This window comes from Pseudonaja textilis, chromosome 16 (assembly GCF_049901715.1).
Source record: "Pseudonaja textilis isolate UNSWEBS1 chromosome 16, rPseTex1.2, whole genome shotgun sequence".
Classification (NCBI taxonomy): Eukaryota; Metazoa; Chordata; class Lepidosauria; order Squamata; family Elapidae; genus Pseudonaja; species Pseudonaja textilis.
Window position 1 is genome coordinate 10,404,310 of NC_142005.1, and position 26,161 is coordinate 10,430,470.

General features: G+C 58.7%; 2 protein-coding genes across 2 annotated transcripts; both read right to left on the bottom strand.

Annotated features, from left to right (window-relative positions):
- Nucleotides 1-5,678: 5,678 nt before the first annotated feature.
- Nucleotides 5,679-11,741, bottom strand: ECM1 (extracellular matrix protein 1). The gene is made up of 6 exons (XM_026720285.2): nucleotides 10,982-11,741; nucleotides 9,230-9,352; nucleotides 8,535-8,866; nucleotides 7,644-7,864; nucleotides 6,903-6,990; nucleotides 5,679-6,669 (listed from the first exon to the last, which is right to left on the bottom strand). The coding sequence occupies exons 1-6, from the start codon at nucleotides 11,739-11,741 to the stop codon at nucleotides 6,454-6,456; spliced, it is 1,740 nt and encodes a 579-aa protein (XP_026576070.2). The 3' UTR covers nucleotides 5,679-6,453.
- Nucleotides 11,742-14,572: 2,831 nt separating this feature from the next.
- Nucleotides 14,573-25,274, bottom strand: LOC113449258 (threonine--tRNA ligase 1, cytoplasmic-like). Its single transcript, XM_026720284.2, is given in 22 exon segments — nucleotides 14,573-15,620; nucleotides 15,923-16,037; nucleotides 16,306-16,378; nucleotides 16,621-16,711; nucleotides 16,714-16,724; nucleotides 17,490-17,590; nucleotides 18,595-18,672; nucleotides 18,965-19,102; nucleotides 19,228-19,298; nucleotides 19,301-19,345; nucleotides 19,348-19,371; nucleotides 19,374-19,387; nucleotides 19,513-19,679; nucleotides 19,847-19,945; nucleotides 20,303-20,449; nucleotides 21,064-21,142; nucleotides 21,541-21,605; nucleotides 23,027-23,144; nucleotides 23,774-23,898; nucleotides 24,210-24,333; nucleotides 24,517-24,707; nucleotides 25,095-25,274. Coding segments are annotated over 22 exon segments (2,091 nt in total). The 5' UTR covers nucleotides 25,161-25,274; the 3' UTR covers nucleotides 14,573-15,471.
- Between the last annotated feature and the right edge of the window lie 887 nt (nucleotides 25,275-26,161).

A 26,161-nucleotide genomic window follows, 5' to 3' on the forward strand; every position in this document is an offset into this window, starting at 1 on the left:
ACCACAAGCCCTCCCCTCCCACTTCAAGACCTGCCATGAAAGGAGTCCAGCACCAGCAGAGGCCAGAAAATTCCCCTCCCTTGGGCTTGGTGACTCACGCCATCTATTTCCTTCTTGGATGGGAAGTCACAAAGGGGCTACGATTTGGCTCTGGGGACAAAGAGTATCGGTGGGTGGCATTCACGCCAGTTAAAGGCGCCCCTTTATGGGACAGCTGGCTTGCCCCTTTGGCAGCCTGGAGCAGCTTCTGGACCGGCTCTGCCATCTGGGGAAAAGGAAAAGCACTTTTGCACATGCTCTGGTTCAGAATTCGGGATGCCAACCACCTTGCGAGGCTGACCAACCTCCAACCCTTTGCGGCCTGGGCTGCGTGGGGGTACCAGGGACCGATCCACACCCACCTGCCTGCCCAACAGGTGCTTGGCCCCCATCCCTCCGGCTGCCAGAGCAGATGCCCATCGGCCTGGCTTCCTGCCACCCCCTTATTTTGAGACCAGCCCCAGAGCTGACTCGGTAAATGTTTTTGCAACTTATTTGAGCTGGTTGCCTAGTTGGGCTTATTTTTGTCTGCTTTGTTTCTTGGCTAAAAAAAAAAAGGAAAGGGAAGCCGTAACGTTTCTCGTAAGAGGTTCTATTTCGGGTGCATTTTTTGCAGTCAGTGGTGGGGCATTGGTGGGGCCAAGGGGGGGGGGGGCTCAGGATCCCCAAATTCAGGAAGTGCCCAGCTTCTGATCTGCTTGCTTGCTGGATCCCTAAAACGGAGTCCAAAAAGATCCTGAATTCAGGCACACAAAAGAGATCCGGTTCCTAGGGGAAAAGTTCAACTCGCCTCTTCTAAAAGTAGGTCTTGTTTTCGGGGGGGGGGGGGAGGCGTCCTCCTTGGTGCAGGATAACAATCTGGGTGTTTTTTTTCCACTGGGTAACTTTAGGAGCAAATTCCCCCAAAAAACGTCTTTATGCTTTGCTTTTCCTGTCCAGCAGCACTTCTGAAGGAACTCGAGGCGGAGATAAACATCAAAGCTGCTTTCTCCAGAGAGAAAACTTGGGGGAACTTGGAAAGGCAACAGGCAGGAGATGAAAACGGGGCCTTTCCCCCCCAGCAGGAAATCCACTTGGTCTTCCAGCCCTGAGAGGGATCAGAAACAGAGACATTCCGCCCACTTTGGGCCTCTCAGCCATTCAGGCGACCGGATTTTTCCGGCTGCTGTCAGCACCCTCAAAGGGGCGGCTTGATCCCCGCCAGGCTTCCTCCTGCCAGGCACAAACCCCGGGATTGGACCCTCGGGATTTCCCGGTCTGCCCATTCTTAGAACGCCAGGGACTAGGAACTTGAAGCATTGAAGGCGGCCACCCATGTGTAGGCACAAACATTTTAAGGAGGTGCCTGTGGATGTGCCTAGAAGGTTTTTGCACGCCTAAAGGCTTCCGAAGAAATAAGCAATTCCATTTGTGTTTTTTAAAAGGCAAATCAACTCTTGAATTGAGAGGAGAATGTTCTCTTGGGAATATTTAGACAATCTGGCCCCTGAGCATGTGCAGAATCCCTTTGGCACCAAGCCAGAAGCTTGTAGGGGGAAACACTGGGCCCTCAATCTCAAATGTTTTTATTTCTTTTCCTCTTTCCCCCACTTTTCTTTGAATTTCTTTCCTTTTCCTTGGATTTCTTTGAATTTTTCAGGCCAGTTCCCTGGTTTTTGGTCTAATTTCTCTCTCTTCCCTTTCTAGGAAAGGAAATTCTTTCAAGGCATAAACAGTTCATTGAAAACATCCCCTTAAAAAGGAACAAGAATAAAATGTGTAATTTTCCACGTTGCTGGACTGGTTGCTGTTTTTTTGTCCTGATAACAACAAACAGCCCTTCCCCCCCCCACCCCATTTTCACTGCTCAGGGCGCCCTTTCTGCAATAAGAGGAAATTAAAGAGAGTAAGATCAAAAAAGAACAGGCGCCTTCTTAAAAGTTTTATTTCAATTTTTTATGGTGGCTAAATCACTTTGGTTAGCAATTCCAGAAAATAAAAGTAAACGAGAAGTGCATTCCTGATTGCCAGATGAAATTAAACATCTGGTTTTTTCCTGCTTCTTTCTGCAGACAGCTACAGATTTATTAGATCTAATATTTACATTTAGTAGAAATGCAACCTTTGATTTAACAGAGCAATTGTGAGGTTGAGGTTCTGTTATTCTAGAATGTTTGTTAAATTGCAAATTGCCTCTTTCAGGCTGGTTTAAATTATGTCCGTTGCTGGTTTAGCTTCTTTTGGGGTATTTTTTATCCTCTCAAACTCTCTGGTTGTTAAAAGCAACCTCAGAAAAACAACAGCCCACAACCTGACCACAAGCACAACTGAATTCACAAAGGCACTTCTCTCTTTGCCCTGCGTCCTTTCCAGCGGTCAACCCTAGACCTTCAGGTCCAGTAACCAGAACAGGAAAGGAAATCAAATACATCTTAACAGCCAAATAAAACCAGCAAGGCTCCTAGCTTTATAGTTTCGGATTTTATAAGTGTATGTGGCGTTTTTTATTCTGTAAATGTTTGCAACTGTAAATATTTCCCGGGCGTATCGATTCAAACACTTTCTCGTGTTGCTGAGGTTTTTCCTTGTTGGTCAGCCAAATCCCAGCTGCCAAAAAGGCCATTTCCTCTTCCCTGGGTTTAAACAAGCCATGGCTTCTCCAGGACCAGAGCAACCCACGCAGCTGAGTTTCTCCAAGGGCCATGAGGACAGCCGTTCCATTCCCCGGACAAGATCCCTTTGGCCTGGCTTGGCAACGCCAGAACCCCGGGGGCGCCTTGTGGTTCAGAGAAGAACTCCAACGGGCCACTTTGAAAGTCACCAGCACACAAACAGGGACACACAAGGCGAACATTGCACGGCCTCTGTTCCTTTGGCAGCCAGAACTGGGGTGGGGTGGGGAGATTAGCAGCTCGCCTGGGGGAAAAAACCCTCCCCTCCACCTTTCCATCCATCGTGACCTGGCAGACACAGTGGTGTGACCCGTCTAAAATGGAAAAACTTTGTGCAAGTGAATGCTACACCTCTCAAGCCAAGCCCAGCAGAGAGGCCGTTCGGGGAGCGGGGGGGGCAGAGGGTGTGTGTGGATGGCCCGTGTAAACAAGTGGGTGGGCTGGGGGGCTCACTCTCCAAATCTCGGTGCAAGGGAGGGGCAGAAGGCAAAACCAGCTTTTCTCTCCTATTCCACCACCCTTCGCTCCATCACTGGTGCCCTGACTGTACCACATGGTGCAGCTAAGGAACCCAAACAACTAAATAGCCCAGAAAATATTTTTAAAAATCACATTTTAAATCCCTGAATGGAAACCACGTTCAGTCTGCAGGTTCGCACAGACAAGCTTAAAACAACTGTGGTCTTCCTAACAGTTTCATCTTCTAAGAACTTTTCAACTTACAATAAGATGAAAAAGAGCCCGTTAAATAAACCACCCACCACCAACAATGCAGAGGCCTAATTTTCACTTTCACGCATGCCCCTGCAGCGTTATTTTAAACCGAGGAAGATTTGCCCATCCACCACTGTATTTTTAAAGTCCCTCTTCCCCCTGTGAAACCCCACCCGCCTCATTTCAAAACTCTGTTTCATGGCTTTTATCTATGATGCGAACATTAAGTTTCCCAGCTAAATCAAAATGACAAACTGAACTCGGCTTGTCCCTCACTGTGTCTGCTCGAAAGCCCTTAAAAAAAAAAATCCATTGTCAGTTTGCCATCTATCAGAACAAATGGGGGGGGGGGAATTAATCCTACTATTTTTAACTGCCTGAGTTTGGCTCCTTAAAATAGACTATCACAACATCAATTAATCTATTTCATAACGTCTCATCTTGTTACCCAACGCTGCGTGATTTATAATACCGCTGGATGAACATTTAAATCTTCCTGGGATTATTGCTTCAAAGGTTATCAATTGCTTGCCGCAAAACGCTTCTCTTTTGTAGCCAACAAGTAGCTGTCTCCGGGCAGGGATATTTCTGTGTGAAATTTTGAAATGTTGCTGCTGCATAATGGTTCTTAAAGCAACTATCAGTAAATACGAGGCGCCCAGGAAGCCTGAACAAGCAAGGATCAGAGCATCTAGGATAACTTTAATGGCCGGAGGCATTTCTTCCATTTAGTGACTCGATTCTGATGGCGGAACACACAGGAAACGGAGAACAATATGGGATCCTATGTTCTTCTGCCAGTATCTTCAGTCCACACAGTGTTGGCTGCGCCCCCAAGATCACTTGCATTTTCCATGCTGTGGGGCCAGAACATTGTTCCCCACCCACAAATCCAGGCGTTTAAAAGCCGCCCCCTCCCGCTTTGAGGGTCCTGGGGTCCAACCGGGAGCCTCCCTGCCTCTAGCGGTCGATGGCCGATGACCCTCCGTCTTAAGGGCGCCCAGAGGGAGGCAGTGGCCAGCCAGGGCTGCCCTGAGGGGGCTCTGCTGCCCCCCTCCCAAATTCAGAAGATCCTTCTTGGAAAAACACACAAAAACCAGAGCCCCATTTGAGCAGCTTCCAAGCCACGTCTCCTGGAAAGGGAGGCCAAGCAACAGGCAGCCAAGACTCCTTGCTGAGCACACATGTGGACGAGCCAGATTTTGGGGTGGGGGGGGTGTCTCCAGGAGAGGCTGTGCATGACCACCGTTTGGGGCAGACCCTTCCCAGCACAAATCCAAGGGAGCCCTTTCTTGGCAGAGGGAGGGGGGCACGAAACTCTCCAATCTGTGGGCAGACGTTTGTAGCGCCAGGAGCAGGAAGGGTGAAGCCAAAAGACAGCAGCCCCCCCGTTCCAAACCCCCCACCCCACCCCCTGGCTCTCAACGTGGAGCACCGAGCTCGCCTCTTAATCCAAAGAGGCTGGAAGGCTGTTCCTCGCTGGGGCGAAAATTGGGGGCTGAGGTCCATCTCCGGCCCTCCTCCTTGCCCCAAAGGTGCCAAGTTGACCCCTAACCGGTTGGCCACAGATACAGCCAGGTGCCCACGGATGCCAGAGAAGACGCTGCTGCTAAATACATCGGGTGAAGGGAGGTTGGTGGCTGCAGGACCCTCAGGTCCAGGTAAGACGGGGGGGGTGTGTGTGTGTGAAGATCCTCAAGTAGCACCAGGGCAGGTGAAGGAACCTCCGTGGCCCATTTTTGCCCTTCATGGCGGTGAAAACACCGTGGGGGGAGCAGTCTCACCAGAAAGCATCTTTTTAAAAAACTGGGCCCTTCCCCTCCCTTTCAACCAAGACCACCCACCCACACACCACACAAGGGCCCCCCTTTCCCTGCGCCCTCAGGCCCCAAAGCCGCTTTCATTACCCCGGGGCACCTTGCAGCCGGACCAGTGGAAGGGGGGAGGGTTAAAAGGCCCCCCGACTGGAGGGCAGCTGCCAGCGTCCCCCCACCCACCCACCCCTGAGCACAGCGGGCGGAGAGTGAGGATCTCGTGAGATCCTGAAGGGATCTTCGTTTCTTGCTCGGTGAAATGCCCTGGAATTCCCCCCCACACACACACACACAGATGGATCCTGGGGGGCCCCATACGTCACCTGCCCCCTGAGCTGCGTTTGGATGCCCAACCACCAAGGACGAGCCCCCCCCGGCCCCCCATTTCTGGCTCCCTTTGGGAGAACGGGGTCCGAGTCTGCCCCAAGGAGCTTGAAGAACACAACAGGACAAAGTTGGATTCTTTTTCCAAAACGTGGTTTATTTGTCGGACCCTTTGCCTCTGGCATGAGGCCAAGTCATCCCCTCCCTCCCTCCCAAGGCATTTGTGACAAGCAGAGAGTTTAGGATTGGTCACCAGGCAGAAATGCAGCTGGGAAGAGCAAGATGCCAACTGCTACCTTCGGAGCCGGCAAGCACCATTCGGGGGCGGCCAGGCCCTTCTGTGTTAGGGAGGCCTGCAGGCCCGGTGGGGAGGGGGCTGCAGTTTGGAAGCTCAGCCCAAATCCTTTCTCCAATCCGCGGGGCTTCCATTCCTGGCCCCCAAAGCTGGATCCTAAAGGCCAGTGGATCCCTTCAGATGGAGCAGACAAGCGACGGCCAATCCTTCTGCAGGGGCCCATACGGGCCAGAGAGGCCTCCAGGGTCTGGAGCAGCCCACAGTTGAGGGGCAGCCACCGCCAAGCCAGGGGAGGTCTGTGGGGCACAGAGCCCCCTTTTCTATCCCCCCAGTTGCCTAGAATCACCCCCAAGTGCTCTCAGCCAAGCCAAGAAGGAGCTGCAGAATCCCCCCCCCCCCCAAGCTCAGCTGGCTGCGACCAGCCTGCGGCTTCTGTCAAGGCGGTAAAGTGCGTGGAAGGAGGGTCTCCAGGGAGGCCCTCTTGGATCATAAAGTCAGTGGGGGGTGGGGTGAGAAGGTTCCTGGTCCCACCCCCAGATTCGGGGAGGGAGCCAGCCAGAGGGAAGGAGAGGCAGAGATGGGCTGGTGGGGGGGCAGGATCAGGCCCCGGGAGGGTTCAAGGGGCCGCCTGGGTGGGAAGCACGATTTCTTCCATCACCTCCTCCGCCTCTTCCTCCTCCTCCTCCTGCCTGCGGAGGAGGGAGACGTGTCCCAGGTAGCTGCGGTCGAAGCAGTCGCTGCGGGCGGCTTCCTCTGTGTGGGCACAGCACTTCTGGGGGTCCTTCCAGCTGCGCCTTTGGGAGCTGCAGAAAGCGGTGATGAACTGCGATTTCTGGGGGAGGAGGAGAAGGAGAAGAAAAAGAGGAGAGGATTGAGGGGCCAAACCGAACTCCTTCACGTCCGGCCCTTTGAAAGCAGCTGCGTCCCTTCATCGCTTCTGATCGCACTCAAGGGTTCCGGATCAACTCACTTGGGGTGGAAACAGGGTCTTGGGAGCCCAGCCCTCCCTGGGGGGCGGGGAGAAGATATGAGAAGAGCCCCTCCCCCTCCAGATGGGACACTCACCACTCCTTGGGCGCAGAGGGCCCGTTCGCTCTCTGGCAGTTTGCAGCAGGACTCTGTGATGTTCTGGACCAAAGCTGGGCTGAGCTTCCTGGAGAGCGGCACAAAAGGAGGAATGTCACACTCGGGGCTCGGGAAAGCCAGGAGAGGTGGTGGGGGCAGAGATCTGCAGCCCCTCAAATCTCCCAAACCGATTTTGGAGGCTAAACATGCTGGCTTAGTGCATAGGTGCATTTCACATGGCAGCCACAAGAGGGCAAATCTGACCTCTTGCATTTAATTGCTGTAATTTATAGGAACCCACGCACCACAACCCATTACACACACACACACACACACACACACACACACACACACACACACACACACGGGTGTTTGAAGGGCTCTTTGGGGGGCTCCTGAAAATCTGCCAGCTGTACAAACTTCTATTGGTATCCTAACCGGTTGGCGTAAATGGCACCAGGGTGCAGCACTCTTACTCCACAGGCTGCCTGCCAGATGGCTTGGACTACCACCTCCATCACTCCCTGCCAGAAGAGCCCAGCCCACGTGAAGAGGGAGAGCTTCAGAGAAGGCCCTCCTAAATACTCCCAAGGGGAGATAGAACCTCTTCCCGGCAGCTCCAACCCAACCGGCCAACATTTTACAGATTAACAGAGTTGGAAGGGACCTTGTAGGTCATCTAGCCCAACCCCCCAAACCCCCATCCAAGCAGACTCTAGGATGTGGGTGAGAGAGACTCACTGCTTGTCCTGGCTTGATGTTTGGCTGCAAATGGAGTCCAGGATGGGGGTGGTGAGGTTGGCCAGGTCCAGCCATTCCCCCTCGCCCTCGTACTTGGGGAAGGGCGCTTGTCTGGCGAAGCAATTGAGACGGTCCTCGCGGGCACCCTCACGGCAGCAGTGGAAGGGCAGAGTCTTGGTCGAAAACTCCTGCCTGCAATACCGGGCCAGGCACTTTTCCCACTGGAAGAGGGGAGGGGGGGAGGGGGAGAGAAACAAGGAAAAGGGATTAGCTCCCCCTGTGCGAAGGACCAGGAAGGATCTGCCTTAAAAGGTGCGGAGGACAAAAGGCCAAGCAGGAAGCTAAGCCAAAGGGGGGCAACTAGGTCTCCTTTCCAACCTGTGGACTTCAACTCCCAGAATTGCTGAGCCACCCAGAACCAAATCCAGCCGGTTTCACAGCCCAGGTAAACAGGTAAACACTTTGTGGGTTTTTTAATTAGACCTTCTGCAGAACGATAAGGGTGTGTGTAAACTCAGCACCAGAGACCCAGCCTAGCTGGCTTGCAAAACTTGACCTCGCAATATGCACAGCGGCCCACTCGGTTCGGCCTTCCAGGTGAGACTGCTGGATGGATGTGGCCCTTCCTCCGAGATGGGGGAGGGGGGGTGAACAGGAGGAAGTGCAATCCAACTGAACCGGCCGTTATTTAAAATTTATTTGGTGGAGAAGGGATGAGCTGCAGGACTCCGGAGTCACCCAGGGACTGTCTTTTTTGAGAGCAAAGTTTCCAGTCGCTTCCACACCTGGCCAGGAGAGTTTGGGTTGAGCCTGGCTGAACGGAGACCCTGCAGGGCGTTGCTGAAGTGACCCGAAGGCACAAAGGCACCCAGAGGTGCAGGGAAGACTCACCTCGTTGGAGGCACAGGGCAGCTTCTGGTCCTCGGCCAGCTGGCAGCAGCGGGTGAACTGGCGCTCCAGCTGGTTCAGGGCCTCCCCCTGGCGCGAGAGGTGGCTGAAGCTGGTCTGGGGCAGGTTCCAGGGCCCGTAGCTGGGCTTCGTCCGCCCCGCAGAGCAGAGGGACCCCAGGTTGCTGAGGGAGGGGCGGCCTGGTGGGAATTCTTCCAGCTTGTAGAAAGGGGGCTTACGGGTGCAGCCCACCTCCTTGCAGTGGCGGCCCCTCCCTCTGGGCTGCAGGGGCACCGACTGGGGCTCCCCGTGGACCAGAATGGGCAGCTGTTGCCCTAAATGGGGAGGAAAGAGGGGAGGGGTTACTATGCTGGCTGGGTTCAGACAAGCACCGAACAAGCTGGCTGCACCCAAGAAGATTTCTCTCCTCTGGACCTCATTTTTCTTTGCTTTTATTTATTCATTTTTTGCTCTTTAGTTGGTTCCTTTGCTTCCCTGCCCCCCACAGGTCTTTCAGCCACTCCTGTTGTTGTGGGGGAGACACCAAGCTCCCTGCAGAATGAGGCCCTTGGTGAGCCTTGAGGATGTTGGGCTTAGCTCGCTCCAAGCAGTGGCGCTCCTGCAGGGTGGGGGTTTGGGTCCGGCTGTCCTCTAAGACCCCCCAGGGCCTCCCTGCACCTCCTCAGCAGCCTCCTCACCGTCTTGTAGGCTTTCCTGGATCTTCTGCAACAGAAACTCCCGGGAAATCACATCGGGAAGGACGTCGTGTTGGGAGATGTCGGCCGGGAACTGCGCTGGTGGAGGCTGATCGTCTCCATTGGCTGGGAGAGGAGGAGGAGGAGGGAGGAGGAAGAGGAGGTTAACCGTGGATTGGGCCCAGAAACACACCTCTGCTGCTGATAAGCCATGGTTTGTTTAGCTGTGCTTTCCCAGTGAACTCACACCTGGCTGAACAACAGGCTGAGCCAGCCGTTGGTCAAGCATAGGGTGGTCCAATCAAACACATAACCTGCACTAAACCGGGGCTTGGTTGTGGTTTGTTTCATGCGCTTTTAGTGGAAGCGGGGCTTTCAGGCTGGAAGACGCCCCCCAGGAGAACAGAAGCAGCCCCCTCCCCAGTGCTGAGTTATGGATGATGGGATGTGTGGTGAGCAGCAGCCATGGAGACAGGGAAAGCGCTACTGCTGCCTTGGGCTGAGCCACGCCCACTGCCCCCCCCTCGGCCGCTTCAGCCCCAAATTCCCACCCCAAAAGGCAGAGAGAGATTCAGGCGGAAGCAAACTAGCTAGGCCAACTTAATTTGCACCTGAAGGGATTAGTCACGATGAGGCTTCCCAGGAATGACACAGCACCTCGGCCCAAATCATCACACTTGCAACTACTCCGCGGTTCTTGGCCCGGCCTCTTGGCAGAGCTGACCCTGGGGTTTTTTTTTGGGGGGGGGGAAGGAGCCAGCAGCCCAAGGGGGGAACCGTTTTCCTGGCCCACCTTCCCCGGATGGGCCTCTTTGGCTTCCTTTCTCCATCACGCAGCTGGAGGCCATCGGGCACCGGGAGGAAGGGCCGGGCCGGTGCCCACTGCGCTCCTTCCCTCCCCCTGCAGGGGCTCCTCAAATGGCAGGTCTGGCAGTTGCCATTGTGGGGGGGGGGGTCCCTTGAGTGAACTCCCTCTTGCTCTCCTCCATCCACCCAAGTCGCCCTGGGTAGCCTCCCCTCTTCTGCACGGGGACAGACCCCCAGCCTCCCCCCACCGAAAGGTGCCCCGTCCCTGGACTCCCGCCCCCAGTGCTCCCTCTGGAGGGGCAACCTCTGGGGCGACGCCGGGACCCTCCTTCCCTTGAGCCCCAGGAAGGCCCCGCCGCAGCCGCCCTTCCCCACCGCCGAGCCGGTCCTGGGCCAGCAGAAGCCTCGCCCCCTTTCCAGGAGGCTGGGACATTTCCAGGCGCCCTGAAGTCCCCCGGCCAAACCCTTCGGCTCCGATACCCGACCGCACAAACGGAGGTTTTCCCTTCGCTTTTCCCCTCGGGGCACCTCGCAAGAGCCAGCAAGCGGGGACCGGAGCAAACTTCAGGGCACCGAGCGGGGCGGCTCCGGGTTGGGAGGAGTCGCGCTCTCGGCCCCCCCAGCGGCAGCCCCGGGGCCTGGAACCCGGCCCGAGCGGAACCAGCTGGTTTCAGGCCACCCAAGCGGGCCGGGAGGAGAGGGCCGGGGGGGGGGGCGGCGCTGCGCCCTGGGACCTTTCGCCCGGACCCCCCTCCCTCCCTCCGGCCGACAGACAGCGGGCTGTCCTTGGGAAGGGTTGGGGGGGCTGCCCGCCCAGAAGGGCCCCTCCCGGGCAGCCCCCTCCCTCTCTGTCCCCCCGGCCCGGGGGCTCCTCAGGAGGCGAGTCCCCGGCCAGGACCCCCCCTCCTCCCGCCCTTCCCTCTGGCCGCTCCCCGGAGCGGGTCCTACCTGGCGGCGTGGCCTGGCTCTCCGAGCGTGTCCAGGCGGGCCAAGCGGCCAGGCAGCAGAGGCAGAGCCAGAGGGGCTCATCGCGGTCATCGCTCCGGTGCTTCTTGCTCGCTCGGGGCTGGATGGCTGCCGCCGCGGCTCCGGCCCTTTTATCCCCGGGCGCTCGGCGGAGACGCCGCCTCCACGCAGGGCAGGACCCGCCCCAGCCGGGCCGGGCCCGGAGCAGCCTCGTTGGAGGGGGGGAGACCGCGCCCCCTCCCTTCTCCCCTTCTCCGCACCCCCGAATCCGCTTACAGGGCAAGAAAAAAGAAGAAGTGGCGGCAGAAAACCACACCCGGCGTCGGTTGTGACACCCCAGCGGGGCATTGCCCAATCCGGGGCGGGGCGGGGGAGGCAAGGCCGGGCTCCAGCTGATGGATAGGGACCCCCCCGCCCCCGCGTTTATCTCTGCCCCTTTGCCTGGGGATGGCGCCCCCAGAAGCCCCCTCCGTAGCCGCCCCCTCCAGCCCCCCAGCTCCGAGCACGCAGCGCGGGGGCTCCGAAAAGGCAACCGGGCCATCGGAAGGAGCCCATCCCGGGGTAGATTCCCTCGATCTGGGCTGCCGGCTGGCGCAGTCGTTGCACGCGGTAGAAGCGGAGCCGGAGAAACCCCGAAGTCCAGAAAAGGGGGCGGGTGGGGAGGGGGCCTCTTGGGCCGGATCAGAGCAGGCTGGAAGAGCTTCCCCTGGCCCGGTGTCTCCTGTGGGGACAACCCCAACATTGCCCTGTTTGGAAGGGGTCTGTCTGTCCCAGGGCCGCGCCTCTCGGGGGTCTCACCAAGTGAGGCCTCTTTTCAACCAGATGGTTAACTCTGGTAACCCAGAGTTTGCTGGGCTGCAATGACCCCTAAATTGTGGGAATAGGCACACTCTCCCAGGCTAAGGGTGCAGGGAATTGGGTGAAGAACCTGATGGGCTACGTAGTACACGTTTTCTATAATAATAGGTCAGTAGAAATCTCTTCAGATGGGACACTTTTAGGCGGCTGATGTAGAGGCTGAGTGACCAGTTACTCCTTTTGAGTGCCAGCCCTTCTAATCAACATTTTTGGGGCTTCGGTCAGTGTTTCACTCCTGGGGGGGGACCTGGAGCAAATCGTGATGTTTCCTTGGCAACATTTTTAAAATTGGCGTGCCAGGCTGAAGAATTCTAGGGGGGGGGTCGGAGAAGTGGGGTCATCGCCCTTCCAGATGTTGAGTTTTGAAATGCTGTCAGCTGAAACCACAGTCACTTGCTCAACCGGGTGGGTTTCGTTCCCCCCCCCCGAACCCTGACCCCCAACCGGTGGGCCTTTGCCTGAGAGCATGTGCGGCCTGCGTGGGCGAAGGGAGACGTGTGACCGCAGTCAGAAGGGCCGCAGTCAGCGGATCCAAAGCCACCGCGGGGCTCCCAGGGCCGAAGGCTTCTCCACAACCAGCCCCCGAAACCTCCCAGACCAAAGTGGTTTCGGAGGGATTAGGGTGAAGACTGACAGCAAAACACAGTGACGTACCTCTGCCACTTGTTAATCACGTATTTTTGTGATTTGTAATAGTGGAGTGACTTGAAAGCAAACAAACGGCAACAGTTAAACTGTGGGAAAGTATCCGGCTCTTGGCTTTTTCTCAAAACTTAAGAGGGGGCTAATTTTGGAAGGGCTGAAGAAGTACCTGGAAGTCAGGGCGAGCCGTAACTCAGGAAACAAAGAGGTGGTTTTACTCTTCCACTTGAGAGTGTTGCAATGTCCCCACTATGTTTAATTTAGAGTCTTAAAACTGGATTTCTCCTTTCTCTGCCTTTGGCCTTATGATTCGGTTTTATGGTTTGGAAGTGAACTGAAGACCCCAGCAGGAGGCAGACACCCATCTATGGGATGTCCAAAAATGAATCAAAAATTGGGTGGGGGGATCTTGGTGGGAAAGTGGCCTGAAGCAATCAGCACCCCCCCCCTTCTGCTGATTACAAAAGGGAGATTAAAATCGGCATTTCAGGAAAAAACAATTCCTCACTTCTTTGTGAATTGTTTAGCTCAAGTCCAGCCAAAACTGCAGCTCATTAGGGAAGGGATCTTTTGGGGTTAGGGTAAAACCTCAGTATCTGATGCATGTAGGCCAGTGGTCAGTCTGGGGTAGAAAAATGAATTCTACACATGCTCAGAGGTCAAACTTTTAAAGCCTTCTTCCAGCAGGCCTCCCCCTTGGCTGGGCCTTCCTGGACTCACCAGGGCCCCCCGAGGCTGTGGGGCAGCGGAACGGCTGCCCTCCGTGGCCCCAGAGAAGCAGCTGGGGGTCCCTGCATCCTTCCCGGTCAAGTGGCTGGAGAACAGCCTGCCAGGAATGTCCCCGGGGCACCCAGGGATTCTGCCAGCGCAGATCTCCGCCAAAGTTTATTGGGGAAAAATGAAGGGCACCTGCTCCTCCTCATCCTCGGCCGGAACGTGCAGCCCGAGGTCTGGAGCAGCCCGGCCTCCTGTCCCACGGAGGGCCGTGTGTCGTAAGAGCCACCGAGGCTCAAGAGAGCTCAGCACCTCCGTGCCAGGATGAGTAACAACGCCAGGAAGAAACAAAGCCGTCATTGTCCCTGGGTGGGTTTGGGACGTGCAGCAGAGGCCAAGCCTGCTCCCCCCTTGTCCCCCCTCCGCTAGAATTCAGCCGGGAAAATCCCGGGGGGAGGGCTGGCCTTAATGGGGAAGGCCTGCTTTGAAAGTGGGGAGAAAGAGGAGAGAGAGAGAGAGAGAGAGAGAGAGAGAGAGAAAGTCAAAAGGGAAGAAGGAAGGAAGGCTTTCTCAGAGGAGTGGAATTTTCAAGGCTCAGGTCCTCATTGTTTTTAGCAGAAAGCCACGGGGAGGAGAGCAGGTGGGTGCGTGGGTGTCGGGGGCCGATTGCCCAAGAGAGCCCAGCCCGATGCCCCCGCCAGGGAGGAGGGCTGCGTTGCAACAGGGCCGCCCGCTCACTCTTTGCTCACATGAGCCGCCGGACTCCCTGGAAAGCAGCTGAGGGGGGGACGGGGGAGCAGTTATGAAAGGCAAACATTGCAGGGACACGTCACTCCTTGAGAAACAAGCACCCAGTTAGGGAAATGACACCCCCCATCCAGAAAGGCCCCTCCCCTCTGCAAAGCCACAAGACGGGCGAAGGCGGCAGCTCCGTTCCTGCCAGGACCCCGAGGGGAAAAAGGGGCAATGGAAACGGGCCGGTAGGGGGTGGCTTTGGCCCCGTGCCCCCCGCCTCCCCCCGCCCTCTGCTTTGGAAATCTGGGGCAGCCCCTCCCCCAAAGGAAGGGTGAAGGCCGGGGGGGTGGGGGTCTGCCGGGGAGGCTTCCCGGCACGAGGTCCCCAAAGGAGAACCAGGCGAGGGTCCCTGCCCGGCTCAGGGGGCGAAGGACGAGCCTTCTGCATTTGGTGCCACCACTTGGCAGGCAGGAGAGCGCCGGAGTCCACAGCAACAGGAGCAGGCCCCTGAGCATGGGCAGAGTGGCGCTGGCCTTACCCAGGTGCTCCCTGTACAAATTACGAAGGGCAGGTCTCACACGCAACCCCCCCCCCTCCGCATTAAAGAAGCGGATTAGCCCAGCGCAGGTTGAAGGTGGTTTATTTCATTCTGCTGTTTTGGGGGACTCAAAGTGCTGTGCCCCCCACGGAGGGTTAGGGAGCCCTGAGGGAGGGGCTGCCACCCCCAGTGCAGCAGCGGTGGTCGGTCTCGCTCAGGTCTGTTTCCGACCTCCGATGGGAAGAGCCACGCCTGGGTCCCGGCACACCTGAGTCACCTCTGGGGGCCAAACTCTTTTCGGGAACCTGGAGACGTCACCAAGGCCCGGCTCCAATCTGGCTGGCACATCCTGTTCCAGAAAGCAGAGCCTTCCCGGTACACAGAGGTAGACTGCCTCGGAAGGTGGAGGTTCCCTTCCACAGAGCATTCACAGGTGTGCCACGCATTTTTCTGAGAGCGGAAGGGTCACACGGAAGCTTCAATTGCACACACACACCCCCAGCCTCCCTCCTCTGCATCGGGGGAGCATTTCCGGCTCTCAAGTGGGGCTGGGGGGGCAGCTCCTGAGTCAGCTGGGGGAAGGACCCCCCCCGAGCTTCCTCTGCCTCGGTCCTGGGGCCTTGTGTGTGTGGGGGGCAGCCCTTATCAGCAGGGGCATCCAAGGATCCCCGGGGGCGGGGGAGGGGCTGCCTTCCTTGGCCAGGAGGGGCCTTTGCACCCCCTCCCCCAAATACAGCCAGGCCGACCTCCAGGGAAGGTCGGGGAGGGCCCAGAGTCCCAGAGCGTCCCAAGACCTCCAGAGGGAGAAGGCCCAGGTAACGGCCTCCTGCAGGCGACTCTGCCCAGGTCATGCCAGGCACTCCAGGAAGTTGTGCTGCCCACCAAGGGAGGGAGGGAGGGAGGCATCCTGAGCCCTTCTCAGCCTTGGCGCTCCTCGGTGAGGACTAGGCCCGGCAGCCCTGCGGAGGCCCCGCCTGCCCTTGGCTCAGAAGACCTCCTCCGCGTTTCTGACCCGCGTCTCCTGGAGTTCCCGCAGCCGGAGCTGCACCTGGTGCAAATCTCTCTCGCCGTGACGGTGGTTGTCGCGGCTGCGGACGTTCACGGTGCGGTGGGTCACCTCCTTCCGGCCAACCACTGTGGGGGGGGGGAGGGAGCCCTGAAGCAGCCTGGCCCCCAAACAGCCCCCCCTCCCCGGCCCGTTGCCCCAATCGCCCCTCTGCCTGCCTCCCTCCCTGCCCAGCCGAGCCGAAGTGACCGAGAGGGGGGATCCCTGCCTGGGATCGCCTGGCGGGTCCTTTGGGCCAGCAACATGGGAGATCGGGTCCCCTCCAGTGTTCTGGCGGCCCCCTCCCCCTTCTCCTGGCTCCGTGTAGCTCAGCCCGGTTCCCCCCCACCCGCACACCCCTCGCATCCCGTCCCGGGCGTCGCCAACATACCAAACTGGAAGTTGTACTGGGCCAACTGGGCTTTTCGGATCTTCCGGTTGAGGGTCTCTCCTGAATCGGCATCCAGGTCTGCCTGGAACCCCGCCTGGCGGAAGATCCGGTGGACCTGCCCGGAGGAGAGGCCAGCAAGGCCGGTTCAGCTGTCGCCCCCCCCCCCCGCTGCTCTTGTGCTGGGAGTCACGGGGGCAAGTGCCCAAATCTAGGGGGGGTTGGTTCTCAGCTTGCCTGCCAAATGGGGGGGGCATTTCCCGCACACCCCCAAGTTGATCCTGAGGCCTGAAGGTTCCCCCAGCCCCATTTCAGCCTTTCTCCCCGGGATTTCCATCCCCCACCCCCAATTCCCTGCCCAGCCATTGGGGGGGCTCGGCTCTCACCTCGCCAGCGTACTCCTCTGCATCGGGGCCCACTGGAATCACCATGATTTGGGAGGGGGACAGCCAGAAGGGCCTGGGGGAGGGGAGCAGAGCGCACGGCTTGGCCCAGACACCCCCAGCCCACCCCACCCCGGCAGCCCCCAAACCCACCGCCCCTGCAGGCCCCTGCAGCCAGCCAGAGCCTGGTGGGCCCCCTTCCTCCTAGCTGGGAGCAGAGTTTAATCCCTGCCCCCTTGGGGGAGACCCCCCTTTTGAGCCCCCCCCCCACTCAGCAGAAATTGGGGTGGGGGGGCAAGCGGGAAGCCCCCAACTCACCATTTGCCCCCGTAGTTCTCGGCCAAGATGGCCAGCATCCTCTCCACGGAGCCCAGCACTGCCCGGTGGATCATGACCGGCCTCTCGGGGCCCCGCCGTCCCTTCTGCAGGGGAGAGACGAGGGCAGGGCTGGGACTTTTGGGGGGGCACAGCCAGCCCTAGAGAGGCTGGAAAGGGGGGGACAGACAGGAACCTTGCCTTGGGGGGCTGAGGACAGGTGTGGCCCAAAATGGCCGACTGGAAGAGCCACTTTGGGCCCGTTTGGGGGCTTCTGGCTCTGGCACCGGACCCCCCCCATTCACTCTGGCTCCTCCGTCTCTGCCCTCCCCTCCCCAGCATTCCTGCTTGGCGGTTTCTCTTCCCCGGGGGGGGGAGAGACGGTGAGGGGGCCTCAGCCGAGGGAAGGGAAAAGGGGAAATGACGGAAGCGCCTTGGCCGTCTGCCTGCGTCACACGAAGGGCCTCTGCGGTCACGGCCGGATTGCCTGCGGGAGGCTGACGTTTGGATCACGGGGGTGTTTTTTCCTCCAAAAAGGAGGAAGCCCCCACAGCCCAAAAGGGCCATTTTCTACCCAAGTCTACCTGTCTGGAGACAAGCCTTACCTGGAATGCCAGCCCTACGCGACTTGGCTTTTTGGGGGGGAGGGCGGGGGTGGGGGGGTAGCCAAAGTTATGGGAGTCAGAAAAAAGAGGGAGGGGCGGTTTGAGTCGGGGGCTGCTGCAGAGAGGAGAGCCTCAGCGCCAGGAGGGCTCCCCAACTCTTCTGCCGAGCAACCAAGAGCCGCTTTCCGGCCGGGGGGGGGAAGGGGGGTTAGGAAGGGGCTCCCAGGTTGTGCCAGTCCGGGCCTTGCAAGGGAGGGGGTCCCTCACCCCTTGTAGGAGAGGTCGAAGCGAAGCGGCATCTGGAAGTCCAGCTGGATGGTGGCACACTGGTGGTACCGCCCCAGAGCGTCCTGGATCTGAATGTCCACCTGCAGAGACGGGCAAAGGCCCAGCAGGGAGAGACTCAGCCCCCCGCGGACACCCCCTGCGAGCAGCCCCAAAGCCACGGGGAGCCGGGGAGCTCCAGGCGGAGAAAGCCCACCGAGAGGTTTCTCCCCCCAGGGGATCGGGCCCTTCGGTTCCTAAACCCTGCGGCTGCTAAGCCGGCCGAGACGGGAGGCGGCCTTGGGGCATCGGACGGGCAGCCCAGCCCAGGAGGACCGTTTTCTCTCACGGCGGCAGAGAGAATAATGAAAGTTGGCCTGGGGGCAGGATCAGGGCCGCTCGGCCCAGGGGGGTCAAAGGACCTGCCGGCTGGAGAAGTCCACTGGGCCTTCGCCCCAACTCAGGGGCCCCCGACTTCCTTCAAAGGGCGTGGCTCCTGAACCGCACCTCCCCCTCCCCCGGGCAGGGGACTGGCTTGGCACCAGCGCCCTTGCAATTCGGGGGCTGCGTGTGGGGGGGCATCCAAGGGGCCAGCAGCCCTGAGGGGGATCACGGGGTTCCTGGCCCTTCCGCAGGACGCAGAGGAAGGTGGGCGGGCTCAGAGGTGCCGGCCGGCCGGCCCAGGGGGCCTTTGCTGCCCTTCCGGCTGGGTTTACAAGGCTGAGGTCACTCAGAGTCACCCCATAAAGCCGCAGGGGGGGAGGGGGAGGCAGAGCAGGCCTGGGGGCACCACGCCCAAAACACGAACAGTCCAGGACGGTGATTCATGCCTGAAGCAGCCTTCTCCGGAGCCCGTCCCAAAGGGCCTCGGATGGCGGAAGGAGGGCCGGCCGGCTGCAGCGAGAAGGGCAGCTTCCCGTTCGTAACACCCCCCCACAAAAGCCAGGGGGGGGGGGAGCATTTGGGCTGCCCTTTCCCCAGCCCTGAAAGCCACCCGCCAAAACATCTCTCACGTACCCTGGGGGCTGGGCTAAATGACCTCGAGGAACCCCTCCCTTTCCAGACTCTGTCCCAAGCCCTTCCGGCAGGCTGACCAGCCCTGACTGACCTTGGGCCCGTAGAAGGCGCCGTCCCCGGGGTTGAGTTCCCACGGCTGCCCAAACTCCCGGAGGCTTTTTTCCAGCAGCTGGGAGGAAAAAGGGGAGCCGTCAGCCCCCCACCGCACCCCCAGCAGGGAGGCCGCCTTGGTCCCGCCGGGGGTGTCGGGGGGGGTCAGCAGGGAAGCGGAGAGGCTCCCCCGTCCTGGCTGAGCAAGAGGTCCCCCCTGGAGAGGCGAGAGGCCTGCCTGCAGAGCGGCTGTGCCAGCCTCCCGGGGGCACCTTCGCCTCCTGGCAGCAGGACGGGGAGGTAGAGGCGCTCCAAGGCCCCCCCTCCCCCACACCCTGGCTCTCTGCCCCGGCTGGGGGCCCCATTCTCACCTGCTCGGCCTGATCCCAGAGCGGGGGGTCCCCGAGAAAGTGTTCAGGGCGGGTGGAGAGGAAGAAGCGGAAGGTGAACCCAAAGACGGAGTAAACGGCCTGCAGGAAGTCCAGGCAGCCTCTGATCTCCCCCTGCAGCTGAATTGGAAAGAGGGGGGTCAGGCCCCTCCCAAGCAGGCCCCCGCCCTGCGCTGCTCAGCACGGCACGGCAGCGTAAAGCTCTCGGTTCAGCCATGCTGGCACCCCCCGGCCAGCCTCCCCACCTGATCAATGGAGCAGAAGATGTGGGCGTCATCCTGCTGGAAGCGCCGGACCCGCGTCAGCCCCGTCAGAGACCCGAGGACTCATTGCGGTGGAGGACCCCGAAGTCAGCCAGCCGCAGGGCAGCTCCCGCCAGGATCGGGGCGGTGGCCGAACATGAGGCTGGCAGGCACAGGGCGAGATCTCAGCTCCCAGGAGGAGCCCCCTTCGCCACCCCCAAATCCAGGGATCTGGGTCCGCAAGTGGATCCTAAATTCCCGCCCCCCCCCAAAAAAGCTCCCCCTCACCAGTGGCCGGGACAATTCATGGGCTTGAGGGCGAACGTCTGGCCTTCCACCGGGAAGGAGAACATGTTCTCGCCGTAATGCTCCCAGTGGCCGGAGGTTTCCCAGAGCTTCGCGTTGAAAATGTTGGGGGTGACGACTTCGGAGAAGCCGCGCTTGAGGTACTCGCTCTGCAGACAGACGCGCCGGTTTGAGCGGCGGCCCCTGCGTGTGCGCGAATAGCGCACCCCGCTTCCAGCCACGCCTGCGACGACGGACGGGGGGAGAACCTGCCCGGATCCCCACCGCAGTGCCCCCACCCCCCCCCCCACCGACACACAACACGAGAGACACCGACCTTGATGAAGTCCACGAGGGTCGTGTAGATGTGGGTCCCTTTGGGGAGGAAGAAGCAGCTCCCGGGACTCAGCGGGTGGAAAAAGAAAAGTTCCTGGTCCTGGCGAGGAATCCGAAAGACGGAGCAGGTGGCCTGGGAGGGTCCGATTCCCCAATTCACGCCCCCCCCCACCAGGCAGCGGGCAAGGACAGACCCCCGCTAAGCAGGTTGCGCCCCCTCCTCTCCATTTCACCCTAAATTCAACCCCCGCAAGCACCCAGACGGGGAGAGCCGCTTGCTTTGGGACGCATCTCCCTTTCCGTCTGAAGGCGCCACTCCCAAGTTTCTAGTCCAGGGGGTCGGAAGAGCCATTCTCCCAAGATTTCCGCTGCGTGGGAATGGGGATGCTGGGCAAAACCACCCCGGGGGGGGGGGGGTGTCCAAGAGGCGCACGAGGACTGCTGTACGCAGACCCACCATTCCGATACGCCGGTGGTCCCGCCGGGCAGCCTCCTCCTGGGCCTCCTCCCAGGCGGCCAGCTGCCGGGCGCTGGGGAAGGAGATGCCATAGATGCGCTGCAGGGGCTCTCCGGAGGGGCCTCCTTGCCAGGAGGTGGCAGCGTTCTGCAAAGGAAGGGCACTCCTGGGGGGCTGTGCCAGTTCGGCTAGGGGCCTGCCCGCCCCCCCCAGCTTCACCAGCGAGCCCCCCACGGCACGGACCCCCGAGTGCCCCATTCTCCAGGGAGGATGGGGAAAGGCCCAGCCTCAATCGGAGAGACTACAATTCCCATCGTTCTGCTCCAGGACAGGGAGAGCCACTGGAGACAAGAGGCTACACAGACTGCAGAGGGCGAATCCTGCCTCTTGGCCACCGCCAGGGGCTGCTCTCGAGTAAACCAGGGGGCTCCAAACTCGGCCCTTGTAAGCCTGGTGGACTTCAACTCCCAGAATCCCCCAGCCGTCCGTGCATAACCAGTCGGGGAGTTCTGGGAGTTGAAGTCCACCACCTTAAACTGGCCCAGTTCGGAGACTCCTGGACTGTGCAACGAAACGCATATGAAGCATTGTAAAGTTGACTGGCAGCTGAAGCTCTCCGGGCTTTTTTCCACAACCCACTGGCCACCTGGCGACTTTTACGCTTGTACCCTAAATGCTCTTTGCGGCCGGAAAGGCCTGGAACCGCCTGCCCGGCACGGGATGGAGAACCACTCGGATCCTTTCGTTGGGGGGGCACAAACCTTGAGGAGCTTCAGGGCTCGGATCTCCCCGCTGTGCCGGAGGTGGGGGCCCTGGCAGAGGTCGACTAGCGTCCCACATCTACACGCAGAAAAGGGGAAGCAGGATCAGGGCACGCGGGAGGCAGGCTGGCTGGGCTCCTGGAAGGCGTCTTGCAATAAACGCCACCCCTGCAAACCTCAGGAGAATTACAGCCGTCTCTGTAACTTAAGCCACCTGAACCCTGCTCAGGTTTCTAGCCCTCGTGAGTACGTGACACCCTGGCAGCGTTCGCTAAAGTGTATGCCGGGGTGTCTCCAGATATCCAGAGCGAGGTTGCAGCGTGGTCTGGTCCGTAGGTAACTCCAGCAAGCGAGCCAATCCAGAAAAGAAGCCGAACGTAGACCGAAGAGGCCCGGGGAACCCCTCTGGGGCTGTAGATCTGGGCAGGGGGCCACTGGGCAGCCACCCCCACCCCTCCCCACCTGCCTCAGGGTCACCTGTACACGGTGGCAGTCCGAGACTTCACCCGCCGTCTGATGATATCCAGTTTGAATCGGTTGTGCTGAAAGGCAGGAAGAGGAACCAATCTCCACCTGGGCGGCTGAAGGACCCAGACATCTGGGGAGACCCCCTGCACCCCCTCCCCATTAATTCATTTTATGAAGGGTGGAACAGAAATCCTCTCCACCCCCTCGAAGTCCAGCTCCTCTGCCCCCGTTCCCTCTTCAGGCCATGCTGCCCAGCCCCTTCCTCCTTGCAACCTCGACTCCCTTCGGAGCTGAGAACCAAGCCGCAGCTCCCAAGATGGGCAAGCGGCTGGAGGCCAAAGTCCAGGGTAAACGTGGCTGGAGTAAATATCAACCCTTCCCCAAGTTTAAAGAAGAACGCCTCGTTCTGGGGAAAATCTGGCTTCTAAATTGTCTAAAAATGATCCAAACAGCCTAAAAAATGCTGCTTCTTAAGGGAATTTTTCCCACTTTGGAAAAACCAGAGACACTGAAATAAACCCGAGTTATCCCCCTCGCTCCACTTCAAAGTCTCGCAAAAGGTTTCCAGGGGCTTCGGAACTCCCTGCCACGAGAGGTGAGGCCCGATCTTTCTCGGTTGCTCTCTTGGTTGTGGGATTCACACAAACTTTTAAAATTAGGTCATTTCGGCTGCCGAAGTAGGTTAAAGTTAACGGCTGTGTTGTTTTTGATTGTGCCTTAATTACAGGTTTGCCTTCCCTCTGAGATAATTTGGTATCTATTTTTATTACTGCCGGTCATCCCAAGCACAAGTTTTGGATGATTAGTAAAAAAAGAAAAAGAACAAGTAAATAGAATTGCGACGCCCGTGCAAAATGCTGGCTCATCTGTGCGTAACCCTTGGCAGCCAAGCTGTTTTGGTGGTAAACAATCCTGCCTGTTCAGGTCACCGGCCCTTTTCGCCCGGCTTCCTGTTTCCCCAAACAGCCAGCCAGCTCTGCGGCAACTGGGTATACTGCTCCTGACCACAGAGGCTCAACATGGGCACCGTGACTAAGAATTGCTTGAGGAAGCTGCTCTTCCAGACCTCGAGGCCTCCTCACATCCTGTGGCGGCTTTGTTCCCGTTTCAAAGAAAAATGTGTCAGCCGCCAGAGCCTTGAGCAACCTGTTTCTCTCCCCAGACGGGTTAATTTGCGGGATCAAAATTTGGGCTGGGAAGCAGCGGCCGTTGGCACCGTCAAGCACTTGGAAGCCCCCCGTTAAAGCAGAAAAGGGCTCCCACGGGGGGGCAGAGATGCCGCATTCTGACCCCCCCCCCCCCCCCCAAATGGGCAGAACTGCCTCGCTGGGCGGTTGGACCCAGAACCTCCATCTTGGATCCAAAAAGAAAAGGGGCGAATGCAGAGCTTGACTTCTGCCAACACCCATCGAAAGGGGACCGGGGGCTGCCTTTCTTTTCCACACCTGGAGCCTCGGAGGGACCCCGGACTGAAGGGATCCCGGTGTCGTCCTACCTTAAAGAGCTCCAGCAGATCCTCTCGGGAAACCTCCAGCCGTTCAAAAGGGATCTGGGCTGCGACGGTCGCTTTGCAGAGCTCTTCCAGGTCAGGGAGGTCTTTGCTGGACACCTTCCTGGGATGGGAAGATTCGGGGATGAGGGGTTGTAATAAAACTGGGGGCATTGAGGGAAAGGGAGCCACCAAGGGCAGAGTTCCTCCCACTCTTTGCCAGGGTCTTTGTGTGGCCTCTTGAGCTGGCCTACCGCTTGGGGATGTCCTGGTGGTCTCCCTTCCAAGTTAGCTCCACCAATGCTGCCACCTGCCGGGCCCTTCCACCCAATCAAGTGAGAGATCCCAACCACCTCACAGCACAGCCTGCGAGGACACCCAGTGGGCGTTAGGAGCACGACAGGCTCCCTCACCGAGGTGAGCAGCCCCAGTGGAGGGGCAGCGGAGGGGTCCCCGAGCCAGAATCTGCTCAATGGGGGCACTGACGTGACGGAAAGCCCTGGCCCACTTTGTCACGTCAAGTTCACCCTGCAGCTACGGCAAAGGAGCAGGGATTATGCAACGTCCGTTCTTTTTATTGACAGAACCCTGCAACCGGAAGGGACCCCTGAGGCCATCCAGACCAGCCCCTGCTCAGTGTAGAAAACACAGCAAAAACATCTCCTCGAACGCAGGGAGCAGAGCGACCCCACCTCCCCCCCACCCCCGGGCCATTAACGTCCTGACAAAACCCCCACCTGGGTTACCACCTACCGATCCTCGTCCAAATACAGGTCATAGAAGAAGCCCTGCTCGGTGCTGGGCCCGTGGCACAACAGGGCACCATAGAAGCGCTCAGCAGCCTCGCCCAGGAGGTGGGCGCTGGAATGCCAGAACAGCTGGGGAGACATTCGGGGAGAGGGTTGGGTCCCAGCCTCCCTGGGGGCCCTGAGCAGAGTCGGCCTGCTGAGCCCTTCCTTGCCAAGAGAGAGGCATGGAAGGACACTGGGGGAAACGATGGGGGACCTTCATCTAACGGAGGCCCCTGACCCCTTTCTTGTCCCTCTGAGCTCAGCTGGAAAAGGACCCCACTCTTCTTGGGGGGGAGGTGCCCTTGATGGACTGAAGCGCTGCCAACTGAAGGCCGAGCCTGCAACCCCCACCCACTTTCCTCTTTCCCAAAGAAATGTGCCCCTTCCTTGCTCCTCACCTCTTGCCCGGCCTGAGAATCAAACCCCAAAAATTCCACAGTGGCGTCACCCTCCAGAGGACGATCCAAGTCATAAAGGCCTCCGTTCACCCGTGCCGTTACCACGGTCTCCGCCAGACTCTGGCTGGGGGACAAAAGAGAGTTTAGACTCATTTTGATCAATGAACCATTAAAAAAACAAACACACATTTTCCTGCAATCAATAAATGTCTCTCCATGAGAAAAAAGTATGGGGGGGGGGGTGTGTGTGTGTGACTATTTTTAGGAAACGTTTTGCAAAGAGCTGCTTGGGGGGCTTAGGAGTCACCTGATTTGCAAGGCCAGCCGATAAGGGGTGGTCGTCCAGGATTCGCACTCGACGCTTCGGCCGCCTGGCAAGGAAACCAAGATTGGGCGCTTCCCCCGGAGGCTTTGCTCGGCTTGGCGCTCGTCTGCCGCGGCCTTCAGCCGCTGGTATAACGCCAGGCGCTCGGCAACTTGGGACGGAAGAGCCGCTGTCTGAGGAGGGAAGGAGAGAGCAGCACCGTTAGACTCCGGGGCGGGGAAGACAGAGAGATACAGCGGCGCTCAGAGGACGGAGAGGCGAACCGGGCACAACACCGGGATAAGACGGGAAGCTGCCAACTGCCAACCCTCCCTCCGAAAACCTGCCTTCCTGGGCAGCCCGCAGCCTGCGCGCACAAGCACGGAGCGGCACTTCAACATCCGAGCAGCCTGCACGGCCAGCCTTCCCGGTTGAATGCCCGCCTGCCACCTCCTAAAAGAAGCAGGTGAGGGCGGGCGGGCGGGGGGGGCGGGGGGCTAAGCAGCGACCCGAGAGACGCCCTTGAATCTCTAACAGGCAAAAGAGCCGAGACGCCCCGAAGTACAAGAAAGGCAGCAGACCGTGTATTGTCGGCGTGGGCCGCCCCTCCTCGCCCAGATCTTCTTCCAGACGCGAAGGAGCCGCATCTTTTGGGGAACCCGCGTCCCCAACCCGCGTTCCCACGTGCAAAAAAAACACACCCGGGGCGACCCGGACACGCGAAGCCAGGGAGCGGGTGGGCGTGGCCCAAGCGGCGCGAAGAGGAAGAGAGCGCGGATTGGTTTGCGCGGCCGGCCAATAGGCTCTCGCGCACGCCAGCCCCGGAAGAAGGGACGCCGTTGTTTTCTTTCCCCTCCTGAAACAAAAACCGGAGGAAACGAAAGTTCCGGCTTCGTTTGGAGCGATAGCGACCGCTCTCCCGTCCCCCACCCTCCAAAAAAAACCCCACAAATGTATTTTTAGGCAATTTGTGACTCCCTCAACGCAGCCCCGAATGTGCTTTTAACTTATTTACGCTAAAGTGCCTTCCCTTGGGATCTTGCCAACTACCTGCTGGGGGATCAACAGGGCTTTCCCTGCAGAATGGGGCATTACAATGGCATTCTTGGGGCCCAGGCCTTAGATGCCCAAAGGATTTTCTAAATAAATGGATAAATAAGAGAAGAAAACAAAATCAGTGAGGTGAATCAGTCCATCCACTGAGTCGCCAGTTTACTCCTGGTCACAAGAGTTGACCAGCAGAGTTCCTTCAATGGACCTTTGCAAAGTGACACAACTAGAAACCATCAAAACAGCACCTTCCTTCCCTTATTCACTGTAAACTGGTAATCGCAAATGGGCATAAAACCAAGTAATAACCGGATGCCTTTAATATGAGGGAGACAAGTCAATAAAACTAGGGGGGGAAAGAACGCAGAGCTAACTTGCACCAGCAGACCCAAGAATGATAGCCTTGACATGAAGCAGAGATCCTGTTGGCATTACGAATCCATTCACACAATCCAAGGAGATGGTGCAAGAGAAAAAGGACAATGTGGTTGGAGTCTGCTAGGTCTTCCCACTCACACATCACATATTTGAGCCAGGGATTACACAAAAATCAAGCTAATTACATTGCAGTCCTGGACTGGTAGCAATCACGAAAACT